The sequence below is a fragment of the Diceros bicornis genome, chromosome 17 (assembly GCF_020826845.1).
Source record: "Diceros bicornis minor isolate mBicDic1 chromosome 17, mDicBic1.mat.cur, whole genome shotgun sequence".
Classification (NCBI taxonomy): domain Eukaryota; kingdom Metazoa; phylum Chordata; class Mammalia; order Perissodactyla; family Rhinocerotidae; genus Diceros; species Diceros bicornis.
In genome coordinates, this window is record NC_080756.1 from 1052552 (window position 1) to 1065590 (window position 13039).

Here is a 13039-nt window from a genome sequence, read left to right on the forward strand (position 1 = left end):
GAAACAGCATGGGAAAATCTCAAAACATAATATTGAGCAGAAAAGTTGGCAGAAGGATACATGAAACATGTCACCATTTTAGTAAATTTTTGAGACATAAAATGAATATTTTTTTATGGATTCACATGTGTGTAGGAAAAGTATAAAAACATACACAGAAATGATGCACACCTAGTGCAGGGTGGTCCTCCCTGGGAGGCGGGGGTTGAGGAAAGAGAAGGCAAGCTGGGTCTCCAGGTGATACTGCTCTGAGAGAGCACAAAGAGAGAAAGAAGTCCTACATTCTCCGGTAACTTGGAGGGAAAGGAAAGATCGTGCTTGAGTCTTGAAAGCCCAGTTTAATAAAGAGGCTGCGTCTTCCTTTGATGTGTCTTCCAGTGCTGGTGTGGGCAGGACCGGAACCTTCATCGCCTTGGACCGAATCCTCCAGCAGTTAGACTCCAAGGACTCCGTGGACATTTATGGAGCCGTGCACGACCTAAGACTTCACAGGGTGCACATGGTCCAGACCGAGGTAAGAGTCATAGGCTGAAGGACACAGACGGTCTCCCGGCCCCCGCCTTCTCCTCCCCGCAAAATGCCCAGGGCTTTAATCCGACAAGTAGAAATAACCAGGACTCATTAGGGAGAGAAAGAGAACTGAATATACATGCTTTCTAGGAATCATTACTTTAAAACAGTCTCAGTGACCTTGAGGACGATGGGTACCCTCATCTTTACTGAGCTGGTGGCCCATCTTCCTCAGGTGGATAGGAAGAAAGATAGACTTTTTTAATCAATGCATACACGTGGGAAAAGGGCCAGACCAGTCCACCTTGAAGGTGGTTTTCAGACCGGCTGGTGAGTGAGCACGAGAACTTCAATCAGCAGAGAGGAAACGGAGTCCCACCTCCTCCTCCAGCCGCCCTAGCTCTACCCCCGTCTCTGGAGACACTGAGGGTGTGTATGTTGGTTGTGAAGGACAAATGCTTCCATTTGTACCATCCTTTGACATTTGCGGGGCATTTTTGAACATGTTGTCTCATTAAATTTTCACAATAACCAGATACGAGAGGTTTCCTATTTCCAGGCTAGAAAACTGAGGTTCAGGGGCTAAAGGGCTTTGCAGGCTGAGAAGAGGCCAAGCTGGGACTTGACCCCTGCTCTAGAGAGTCCCAGCCCCCAGGACCACAGCCCCAGGGTCAGGTCAGTGCCCCACAAACCACGCCTGTCACCCCTGCATCACTGCCTCCCAAGCCCGAGTTCTCTCGCCCTGGTGTTGCCCAAGTGACTCTGCAGAATCCTCCATGAGAAAGAAAAGGTTCCCGTGGTCACCAGGTGAATGGTTGTCCTACCCCTCTCCCTCCTGCAGTCAGAGGACACACGACACCTTCAGGGGAGTGCCCCACAAATGGGGCGTCCCCTGAGCTCTGCTGAACCCCCCATTCCCAACACCACATGACCCGTGAACTCTCTTCTTGGGCAGCACATGTTAACACCTGCAGAACTCGTGTTCTGTGACACGGCTGGGAGAACACTGGTGTCACGGCCACACCAGGATCCTCTGCCACTGCCTTGTCCTGGGCCAGGAGTACTTCCATTATAACAATCCTTGCACCACATGTTGAATATTTTATTATGGAATTTTAAAAATTACATAAAACTTGGAAAATAGTACGTATTATGAACGTCCACCTACTCAAACTCCAGCTTCTACGATAATCAGCGTTCTGGTTCTTCTTCCATCGACACCCACAAGTGCGGTTCCCCTGCCCCACGACCTCATTGGAATATTTAAAGTAAACCCTATTATCACACCATTTCATCCTGAAATACTGTGGATATATATATTTTACAGATAAGGACTCTTTAAAATAATGACCACAATGCCATTGACACACCTAACAATTTTAACCATAATTCCTTAATATCATCTAATATCCAGTCAGTGTTTCAATACCCCTAATTATCTCAAAAATTACTTTTTATACGTGCCTTGCATCAGAACCCAAAGTTCACACATTGCATTTGGTTGAAGTCTCTTTCACGTCTCTTTTAATCTAATTCAGTTTGTTTTTGTGACACTGATTTGTTAAAGAAACCAGTGTGTTTTGTCTGTTGATTTCCCACATTCAGGATATGGCTGATGCTTGTTGTCGGGGGTGATGTCTTCCTCGATGCCCCACGGTTTTTGTTGGCAGCCCTTAGATCTCGAGGCTCAATTAAGTTCAAGTTCTTGGTTAGCCCCACAGTGCTTGTCAGTGGTGCTGAGTGCTTCCTAGTGGTGCTGAGTGCTTCTCGGTGGTGCTGAGTGCTTCCTAGTGGTGCTGAGTGCTTCCTGTGGTGCTGAGTGCTTCCTGGTGGTGCAGAGTGCTTCTCGGTGGTGCTGAGTGCTTCTTGGTGGTGCTGAGTGCTTCCTAGTGGTGCTGAGTGCTTCCTGTGGCATCACTTCCTGTCAGGTCTCTCAGTGCTGATGACGTCGACAGTAACCGTCACTGCAGCATCCCCCTCAGCCCTCACTCACGGCCTGGGCAGATGGCTGCGTAGCTCTGCTGCTTCATTAAGGGTTGCGGTGTTATTACCTCACACCGCATCATGACTGCTGTCCTTCAGCTTTCTCCTCGAGACCACGAGTTCCCGGGGGGGAGGGGACACTCGTCCTTCTCTCTGTCCCCACATCATCTTACCTGCTAAATGAATGAGCAGATAGCCTACAATTATGTTGCTAAAAAGTCAGCATCAGTGTATCCTTGTTAGTTTATTGTCACTTCCACAAACTCAAATGGTACTTAACTTGTAATTTTAGGAAGAGGAGGTGATAACCTTTGAAGTAGTCTGGAGGTGCGTGCGAGTGTGTGAGTGTGCGTGTGCGTGTGTGCGTGCGTGTGTGCGTGTGTTCAGGTTCCCTGCTGACTGTCAGGGCTTCCCTGGCCGTGAGGCACTCCTGTACACTGCCCGGGACTCTGGAGAGACACGTGGGGAAGAGCAGGGGCTCTCTGCTGTGACTGTCACTGGCCGCCTTCCGGGCGTGGTAATTGCATGTGCCGACCTCCCCTCCCTCTGCGCAGATGTAACTCCTCCTTCTTCCCTGGCCCCTCTGGAGATTCCATGGCTCTTGTTCCTCAGCCTTTTCCTGTTTCCGTTCCCCAAGGCTCTGCTCTTCTCTCTCTCCATCTTCCTTCCCTGGGACATCCTCCACCCCCATGGCTTCAGGTACCTTGTGCCTCCATCCTCCCCTACGTCCCTGCCTTCCAGACGCCTCCACCTGGAGGCCTGCAGGCACCTCACACTCAGGAAACTTAAAGCCGAACTCACGTCTGTCCTTCCACAAACGCTGCTGCTGCTCTTGCTGCTTCCGGCCCCAGGGGACACGCTGCCGCCCCTCTTGCCCTGCCCCTGCCTGCCCGAGCGGGGGTCTGACTTCTGTTGCTACAGCCCCCACTTCCAGCAGTCACTGAGTCCTGTCTGTTCTCCCACCTTCTGCTCTGTTACTCTCTCCGCCACTGCCCTTGCTGCTTAAAAATCTCCACGGCTTTGAAATGAAGTTCCGACTCTCTCCTTGCTCATGAGCCTCTTAGTAACCCGGCCCCAGCTTATATCTGCAGTCTCCTGTCACAACCCTGCCCACCCCCGTTGTCTTAGGTCTGACAAAACGAAGGAGAGTCCCCTTCCTGAGCCGGAATCTGCTTTGACTCTTTTGATCCTGATGAAATAAAACTGCAGTGAGATAGAAACTTTCTCCTTTTTTTCTCTATCAAACGAAATCCCAAACAACATCCAGATATCATCTGTCTTGCTTTAAGGCTCTGCCAAAGGTGGGCTCCTTCTGCAGTCTCAGGAGCCCTGGCCCCAGCTGGCATGGCCCACTTGGTACTGGGAGCGAGAGCAGAGGGGCGTGAGTCACCACTGGGCCCCGTGGGCGACTGTTCCAGCAAAGATAGAAGGACATCTGACCCCTTGTATTACTCTTCTGGGTCCACTGGGATGGCCAGCCTCAACTTTATCCCACCTCATTTGGGATACGAAGGGTCGCAGGTCATCACAAGTTTTGATAAATGTATCGAAAAGGAAGGGTTTCTAAGCGAAGAGGCATCGGACGGGGGAGTTTCCAGTGTGTCCTCCTTTTCGCTGCCTCGTGAGAAGGAAACAGTGGGATGTTGTAGGACTAAGGATCTCAGCGCCCATTTGGGAGCTGTCCTGGGGGTTCCCCATGACCCACGCATCCTACATTGTAGCTACACTAGACAGCTCAGTTTCCAGAATACACGTGTGCTTCAGGTCATACACATCATTTGGAATGTCCCGCTTCTTTGTTCAAATTCTTACAAATGTCACCTTTTCTCTGGAGTTGATACTTTCCTCCCCAAAAGTGAACCTGATGGCTTCTTCTTATGTGAAGCTTTGTACACAGTTCTATCCTATGATTGTCACCTTATAGGTATTTGTTCCCATATCTGCTGTGCACTCAAGGACCTTGAAAGGCCATAAGTAGAATCCAGGAAATATTACCTAATACTCCAACTATTGGTGAAATTGAATGGAACTGAGGCTTCACCAGTTAGCTGAACAGAGCAAAAAATGATCTTTTATGATCCGAAGTTCCTATATTAGACTTTGTCTACTTGTCATTAAGAATAAAATGGGAAGCTCGTTAACAATATGAAGGTTTTAGTAGTAATCATTTTCAAAGGGACATTCTGTTGGGAAAAGAATAATTTATATTAAGACAAGGCAAATCAATGAGTATTAACGTTTCAAAACCCGTGGTGGATTGTTGTTGGAGAATTTATTAATGAGGCACAGCACAGAGCTCACTCACAGCTGAACCTTAAGGTCCCACAGTACCCTGACATCCCAGAACCGAAAACATGGATTACGCTTTGGATGAGAGGACACAGGGAAGCGTCAGTGCATAGTCTGGTGGCTGGTTCTCAAGATGGGGAGAAGCGACTGCCCAACCAACAACCGTTTGCAGGACAGCACCCTCCTCGGATCTTCAAGGTCGAGGTGTCAAAAAACACTCGTACAAGTGACCCCGGATTGAGAGCAGAAATAGGGAGAACAGTTATTAAGATTAACGCAGGCCTCACTTATTATGGATTTGTTTCTTTGAAATGTCCTAATCTAATGATTATACCAGACCCACACTATGAAGTCCCATGAGTCGATGACCAGGCTGGCTTCCAGTCAGGGGCAATGCCACGTGCCAACTCATGACAATAAATACTTGCCCACTTGTAAAGATCGTCTGTGAGGAAGATCTCATAGTCTCTCTTTGATTCTCAAACCTTTAAAATATTCTGAAGCTGACCACACTCATCACCGTAATCACAGTGTCCAGGAAAGGTTTCAGCATCCATCTAACTGATAGCAACCCAGAGTCTTATACCCTCTGACGGTCAAAGGATGTTAGCTGTGGAAGAGCCTTGGCCTTCTCGTTTTATAGACGGGGAGACAGATCCGAGGACCCTGTGATTCCGACCCAGTGGCTGGAGGCAGACTGAGAGCCCGAGGTCCCTGGTGTGGCGTGTGCTCTCCCCCAGCCTCTCCCCTGGGCTCTGGGCAGTTGCTGTGTGACTGAGGGGTCCCCAGGCCGAGCACTGCGATTACGAGGACATGCGTTCCCGCCTTAGACTCCTCAGCTGGTAGGAAGGAAGGGGCCTTGGCTGCCTGTGGCTGAGCATCTGTTGTCAGTGGAGGTCTTTGTGGTGACTTTTTCGTCACCAAAACACTGACTCTTCTGTTTTGTTTCTATTTTGAAAGCAGTTAGCTCCCAGGTAGCTGACAGGTGAGTCTGTCCTCACGTGTAACCCCCTGTCGTTCTCTGTGGTCAGCCAACACCTCTGAGCTTCCTCCATGAGCCAGACTCAGAGACTGAGAGAACCAAGGTGGACAAGACCCTGGCTTTGCTCTAAAAGTGCTGACCGTCCAGTGGGGTCCAGTACACACCTCCTTTTTCTCACTACACTCCCGGAAGAAAGGGAACACAACAACAGGGTGTGCCGTGAAATGATTTTCTCATTCAGTAAAGCAGTGAAATTAGGATGCATCTAAGAAAACTGGTGAGGTGAGAAGAACATGAAGTTCGAGGTCACACACCCAGGATCAAATCCTGGGGTCCCAGGTCTTAGCTTTGTGACCTTGGAAGTTACTGAACTTCTCTGAGTCTTTGTTTATACAGATGATTATACCTACTTCACGAGGTTGTCAGAATAATCAAATGAGACAATTTATGTAACATGCATAGCACAGTGTTTGGCATTCATTCATCTATCTAATAAATATTCGTGGAGGACCTTCCATGTGCCAGACAGAGTTGTAGGCACTCAGAGAACATACTCTGTAAATATGCACTCACGTAAAGGATGAAGAAACAGCTCCTTTCTGCCGGTCACCATCACTCTCTTCTCAGTGATCACAGAGAGCACGCACTCTTCTACGTCCTAGAGACCATTCGTGAGTGGTGATCCAGGAATTTGCTGACCACACGAATCCCATCTCTGTTGATGTCTGTGGGAGTCCCTCAGCTTTCTGATGTTGAGAACCTGCCTTCCTCTGACGCGGTCTCTGCTCTTTCAGTGTCAGTACGTCTACCTGCACCAGTGTGTGAGGGACGTCCTCAGGGCAAGGCGGCTGCGGAGCGAGCAGGAGAACCCCTTGTTCCCCATCTATGAGAACGTGAACCCGGAGCACCTCAGAGGTAGGAGCTTGCTCACTGACCTGCACATCCATCCACCAAGATGCGGTGGGTCTGGAAACCATTGCAGCATGCACCACCATCTCCCCTTCTTCCCAAAGGCTCAAGGGAAGGCCTCACGAGGGGCAGCAGGGGGGAAGCAGAGACTGGGAGGGACTCCCACAACGGGCACTGAGCCAGCCTGGCCTAGGACGCCTTCTCGTGAGGACTCTGCTTAACATTCCTTTTCTGAGCCCTTCCTGGGAGAGTGGTTTGAAATCATAGCTGGGAGCTTCAGTTATAAAATCCCTTTGGAGGAGAACTTGGCCATATGTATCGAGGTCCTTGGTATGTTCCTGTCTTGTCAGCCAGTATCTCCACTACCACCCCAAGTACTGGGGCAGCTTTTCATAGTTAACAGTTTGAGTGGGAAAACCTAAATGTTTAACAGTAGAGGACTGAGTACACCATGCTGCATGCACTCAGTAGAATACGATGCGGTCATGAAGAATGATATTTTTGAGGAAATTATAATAATATGGATATGCTTATAAATAAGAAAAGCAGAATGCAAAATGAACAAAAAAAAAATACGTGGGGGAAAAGAAAGACTGGAAAGATACATACCACAATAAAACGAATTTCTCTGAGCAGTAAAATGATAATTTTTCTTCCATGTTATGTATTTTCTAAATTTTCTAGAACAAGCATGTAGCACTTTTTAAATGAAATATTCAGTAGAAAAAAACGTATAAACTTTATAAGGCACTGCTTTGATCAGACAGTAATTACTTGACTTGAGGGGTCCACACGCCTTTCCTACTCTGGACCATCACTAAGACCTAACTTATCACACAGGCTAATTGCACATTTGAAGTTACATTGTATTAGTTATTTATTCCGCCTAACAAATTACCCCAAAACTTAGCAGCTTAGCTCAACGTTTATTATCTCGCAGTGTCTGTAGATCAGGAATTCGGGCTGAGTGGCTCTGGCCCAGGGTCTTTCAGGAGGTTGCAGTCAAGACCCTGGCCAGGGCTGCAGTCACCTGAAGGCTGAGGGGGCTGGGGATCCACTCAAGACAGCACCCTCGCACGGCTGTCGGCAGAGGTCTCAGGCCCTCGCCACGTGGGCATATAGATCAGATCACTTTTTTCTGACAAACATTATTTCAGAGCTATTTTATGTCCATTTCTGAATGATCTTCAATTTTATTTAGTTCTCTGCACCCTCTGTACCCACCCACCAGCCAGTATGCTGAATAGTTAATAATCTGTAAAGCACAAACACATGTGAGAGCTGCTATTTAAAGGAGTCCTGTGTAAATCAGATAATCCTTTTGTATTGTGAATAATTACCCCCTAATTTATCTGTATAGTAAATTAAGGTTTTTGCATGTCAGATTCTTTAAGAAGCTCTAAGAAGGAGGGGGTTCTGGGGGATCTTGGAGTTTCCTTTGTCTTGTTTTGAAATGTTTGAGAGTCTCTTTTTAGAGTAATCTTGGTGTCCCTGAAAGAAGCTAACTGTGGTGTGGTTAGCTTCAGGCATCTGAAAGTTAGGATTCAGGTCCTGGCTCTGGAACTAACTAGCATTATCCAGCTGTGTGACCCTGAGTGAGTTACTCTGCCTCTCTGGGCCTGTGGGCTCATCTGTAAAACCAGGGGGATGGACAGAATCCCTAGTCCCTTTCAGTTCTCATAATCTGTGGGTCTGATGGAATGACCTGGCCCCACAGGGACGGCCTCATCCTGAACCACGTTGAGCTTTGGTCGTTTCTGCTAGTCTTTTCCATTTGTGATTTTCATAAACAGAACAAACAACTGTGACACATCCTGCTACAGTCTCTAATAACCGTGTCCTTCCTTCCAGACGCGGGCTACTCAAGGCATTGAGAATGTGTCTGAAGATCTCCTGGATAAAAACTATTCACTGTGTGACTTTCTTACAGACTTGCTTCATGCCCTACAGAGGTGCCAGCTATTTCTGTTGATACTGTGTATAATTTATTAATCTGGAGAATGCCAAAGAATTTATGTAATTTAAAGGGAACAGAGATTATTGTACATAGTTGTATTTTGTAGTTTCTTCTGTAAATATGTATTTTTCACAATGTTTGATGTTAATCTTTATATGATGCTATTTTTCCACACTGACGTGTTCATGGGCTGTTCAGCATAAACTGGCTGGCCTGTGTGACGGGAGTGCTGGTGACGTGTGTGGAGGTAGCTGCAGAGGGGCCCTGGGGCCACGGTTTGTACCTGTCGTGAAACTTATTGGGCAGGAGGAAGGGCCAGGCGGAGGGCACTCGGGACAGCCGGCCGTGCTGCCCTGCTGCCCTGCGGATCCTGGCATCCAAAGCTGACCCAGATGCTACTGGGCAAATATAACAGTCAAAAAATGACTGAGGGGAGCGGGTAGGCAGCCCCAGAGCTGAAGAAGGTGGTTGTGCCTCAACCAGTCAGTCTCTCCCCTTTCTGCCGCCAGAGGCTCGAGCCGCCGTGGTCAGCTCGGGGCCATGTAACCTGCTGTGGAGTCCTGGCTGCAGGGTTGAGGTTCTGATGGAGAAGTGTCCAAACCCGAGTGATGAACTCCTTGTCTCAAGAGGGGAGCGGCCTGGACCCTGACTGGAAGCATCGTCCACATGCAGAGCCCCACCCACAGTGACGAGATGTTTCGCTGCCTTCAGAGTGTGTCGTGTGAACTTGCCTGCCCTGCCACAGTGACGGTGCCGGTCGAGGTGCACACACTCGCCTCTGTCTGATTGCTTGTGGGCTGCGTTCCCAGAAAAGTCAAAATTAGGCCAATCGTACTTGGTTTTCCCATGAAAAAAAGATGGTGGTGGCAGATTAAACTCCTGATCAGAGGACCAAATGTCAACATCGTCACAGAAACATCTACAAACATCATATCTAGTTCATTGAAAAACCAAACAATGAAGACGAAAACTCAGAGGTGCTTCGTATAAAATTCTCCAAAAAACTTTTTTAGTAAATCATTGAGGTCAAATATCAAGTAGTCACTTAAGCTGCATTTAGTAGAAAAGTCACCACGTCCTACCAGGTTTATGTCCAGTCTCTGTGCTGTTTTGACTACAACAGATTTCAGAGTCGGAACGTGGTCACTGCCCTCCTCCAGGTCTGGCTCGAAGTCTTCCTGGGGAACATCTGAAAGGCGTCTGTACAGAACCCTCATGGCCACCTGAGAAATGAGCCAGACATGTTTGCCTTCTTCTCACTACAAATTTCTCTGTGATAAACTTAAGAATTAGAGATCAAGCTTGTTGATCTCACAGCTTCATTTGCAGATAGAGTACATTTCTTTTCAAAGTATATATTTCTGCTGCATACATAAAGTCTCATAAGTAATATAGTGAGTGTAACTGGCATAGTAATTGAAAAGCGTTAAATATATCTAAAGTAGTTCATTATAGTTGTGTAAGTCTCCACCCAAACCGGAAAAATTTCCAGAGCTATTTGAAGTTTATAAAAACAGAAAAACTTTGTAGGAATGACTGTGGAGAGTAATAAAAGGAATCCTGGGTGTCCCAGGTTTATGGTGCGCAACGCCCCTGTGAAACGACTGTGTCAGGCTCGGATCCTGTCTCAGGGAACGAGGTGGGTCTTCCAGATTTGGAAAGGAACAACACATCTGTAAGGGTGGCAGACATGCCCCCAGGGAGAAAAGAGAGGTCAGAGACCGAGGAGATGTGGTGTCCACTAGGAAGACCTTTCCTGCATTAGAAAGAAAAAGCAAGAGGAAAACCAAACAGAATTGCAAACTAATGCTGCTCAGCACAAAGCACATTAATCCACAGAAAGAGAAATTCACTTTTGGCTTTTCATTCATTCAGAAAAGTTTTAGTAACACCTGCAACCTGCCAGGCCCTGTCCTGGCAACTCCACCTTTTTACTCAATCAAGAGAATGCATCACAATACTAAGCAAAGGTTGTTACTATTTTCAGTTAAGCTTGAAAGAGGGCCTCAGCGGGCAGTGAAATAACAGAGCGGCCCAGGGCAGTGCAGCCTTCCAACGATGCTGCTTCAGTACAAACCACTGATCTATAAGAGAGCAATTAATCGCACAAACCACAAATTAAAACCATAAAAAACCTACAACCTATAAGAGTAAATAGCGCTCACATACCCTGACGTACCTGGGGTGCTATCAGAGTTACGGAAATGGACTCGACAAGGGAAAACTGTTGTTATGTCCTTTTCGTCTAATCCAGGAAATACTTATTCCTACCCTCCACCTGTCTAATTTTAAATCTCCTTAGCAACAAATATTTCAGTATCTTCCCTCCCGCCACTGCCAAAGACTAAATACATAATCTAGTTTATCTATTTATTAAATTTAGGAAGGAAAAAGAAAAGGTTTCCTTGACATTCACCTCAATTGGATGTATTTTAATTTAATTCCATCATGCCTGATGTCTTGGTAAACACTCCGTCTCCCATCAAGGTGGGCCTCCTGTCTGTGCACTGTGCCATACGCTTTAATCACCGAGTCTTCAAAATGCTTTTGAGCTAGCAAATCTTGCGAGAGTCCTGTCTTGCATCTTAATAATTATTTATCCAAGTTCTTTATAATTACCTCCTTTAATCTCTACCCATTAAATCAATTTCATGTTATCATTCTGTTCTCTGGACACCAGCCAATTTTTCAGCTCCTGAGTCAGATTTTTCAAAGGCCGGTCTCCCTGTCTGGCCTGCATGTATTTGACCTAAGTCATCCGCTGTCTCTTAACACTTCTGAGTCTCTCTTTCTCGCTGCTTGTCCCCTCCTCCCTTTTGAATACGTTTGTTTTCCCAGTCAAACGTGATTTTACTTTCCGGTCATCTCATCTCCTTATTCCCATTGGTATCGCATAGTCTTCAGGCTCCACGTTATAGAAGAAATGACCATGATTTCCTTTTAAATACTAAAACGGCACAGCACACAGACATTATGGGGACAGTTTTATTTGGGAAGGTCTTTAATTAATTTTGCTATTACCTCTTGGATCAAAGCCCAAAATGACATGTGAAAATAACATGAAACCACTAAGCAGATGTCCAGAAAACAAAAATAGACTCCCATGTTGTACTTCTCACTCTGATTCTCTTCCTTAGTCTCAGGATCCAGCTGTTATATTAAACACTCTCTTTACCTTTTGCAAGAAAATCACCAGCCATATACTAAATTCCCATTTACCTAGCTTTTTTGGGTCTTTGAGGTTGGGATCCTGAAGTCATCAACCCGCCAGATCTGCAAGATAGCTCGAGGTAGCCTCTGAGCCCCAACTCCGGGGTGCCCGAGAGCTTTCGTTCACACACGTGGGCCTGGTAGAAACAAGAGGTAATCAGCTGCTTGTCTGAGGTGGCAGTGCAAGGACTTTCTGGGCTCCATTTCACCAAGGAAATGAAAGTAAGCGATGAGTCAAGACAGAGTGGCAGGAAGGAATGGCTGAGCCTCCCCTCGGTGGCTGTGAGCAAGCCCTCAACCCTCCCTCACCCTGAAGAGTTAGGGTGGAAACAGCCATGATCAGCCCACGTGACCTGTGAAGTTTCTGAGTATTTTTAACCTGAGATTTAAAATCTCATCAAGTGTTCAAAGGATGTTTCACCTGGAAGGAAAATCTGTAAACCATGGCTGCAGAAAGCAAGTGAAATGATGCAAAGAAGGGAAAATATTTGAAAAGCCGATCTAACCAGACGTCGTTGGGAAGAGCACACAGCATCCCTCCTGTGTGTCCAGACGGTTCTTTGAAAATGTCGTGTTTCTCTCAGGACGTACCATCCTTTGGGGTCCACTTCAACTACGACAGCCAGATGACTCAGCTGACTAAGCAGCTGAATTGATTCATTTAGTTTTGAGACTGACCAGCTGTTTGACTCAACTGACTGAGTTGGGAATTCCAAACACACTACTGTAGATTCTCCAGTGGATGATGCCTTTGGAAATGTTTGGCCGTTTTAGTTAAAATGCAGGGTAACATTTGATGCAGCCATGATAATAGCAAAAATCTGTTCTGTTCTAAAAATGTTTCTAGCAATGGAAATATTTCTGCCTAAAGAATACTCTTGACTTGTAGGGAGGCTCCCTAGGAATAAATGCAGGCAACAAAAATAAGACATTTTATTTTTTAAAAGATTGTCTATATAGATACATTCACGAAATAAGGAAATTGTTGGTGAATGCTCCTAAAATAGAGGTTTATGTAATGGAAATAAAAGAGCTCTATTAACAGATTTACCAAAGATTATTTTTATAACCTATATGCCAATGTATTTGATCTTATATAAGATACTGAAATAAGTTGTTCAAACTGTGAATAATATCAGACAAATGTAATGTATCCCTTCTAGAACATTCACAAGAAAGGTTAATTACGGCTGTTTTTT

At 46.3% G+C, this 13039-nt stretch overlaps 1 protein-coding gene across 2 annotated transcripts in view; it reads left to right on the top strand.

The window, feature by feature from the left end:
• The window catches only part of PTPRB (protein tyrosine phosphatase receptor type B), a 106612-nt gene extending 94034 nt beyond the window's left edge, over window positions 1–12578 (top strand). For both annotated transcript variants that reach the window (XM_058557631.1, XM_058557630.1), the window contains 3 exons: window positions 379–514; window positions 6559–6679; window positions 8525–12578. In XM_058557631.1, coding sequence (XP_058413614.1) covers window positions 379–514; window positions 6559–6679; window positions 8525–8547 — 280 coding nt within the window. In that variant the 3' untranslated portion in view covers window positions 8548–12578. The remainder of the gene's footprint in view (window positions 1–378; window positions 515–6558; window positions 6680–8524) is intronic.
• The last annotated feature ends 461 nt before the right edge of the window (window positions 12579–13039 follow it).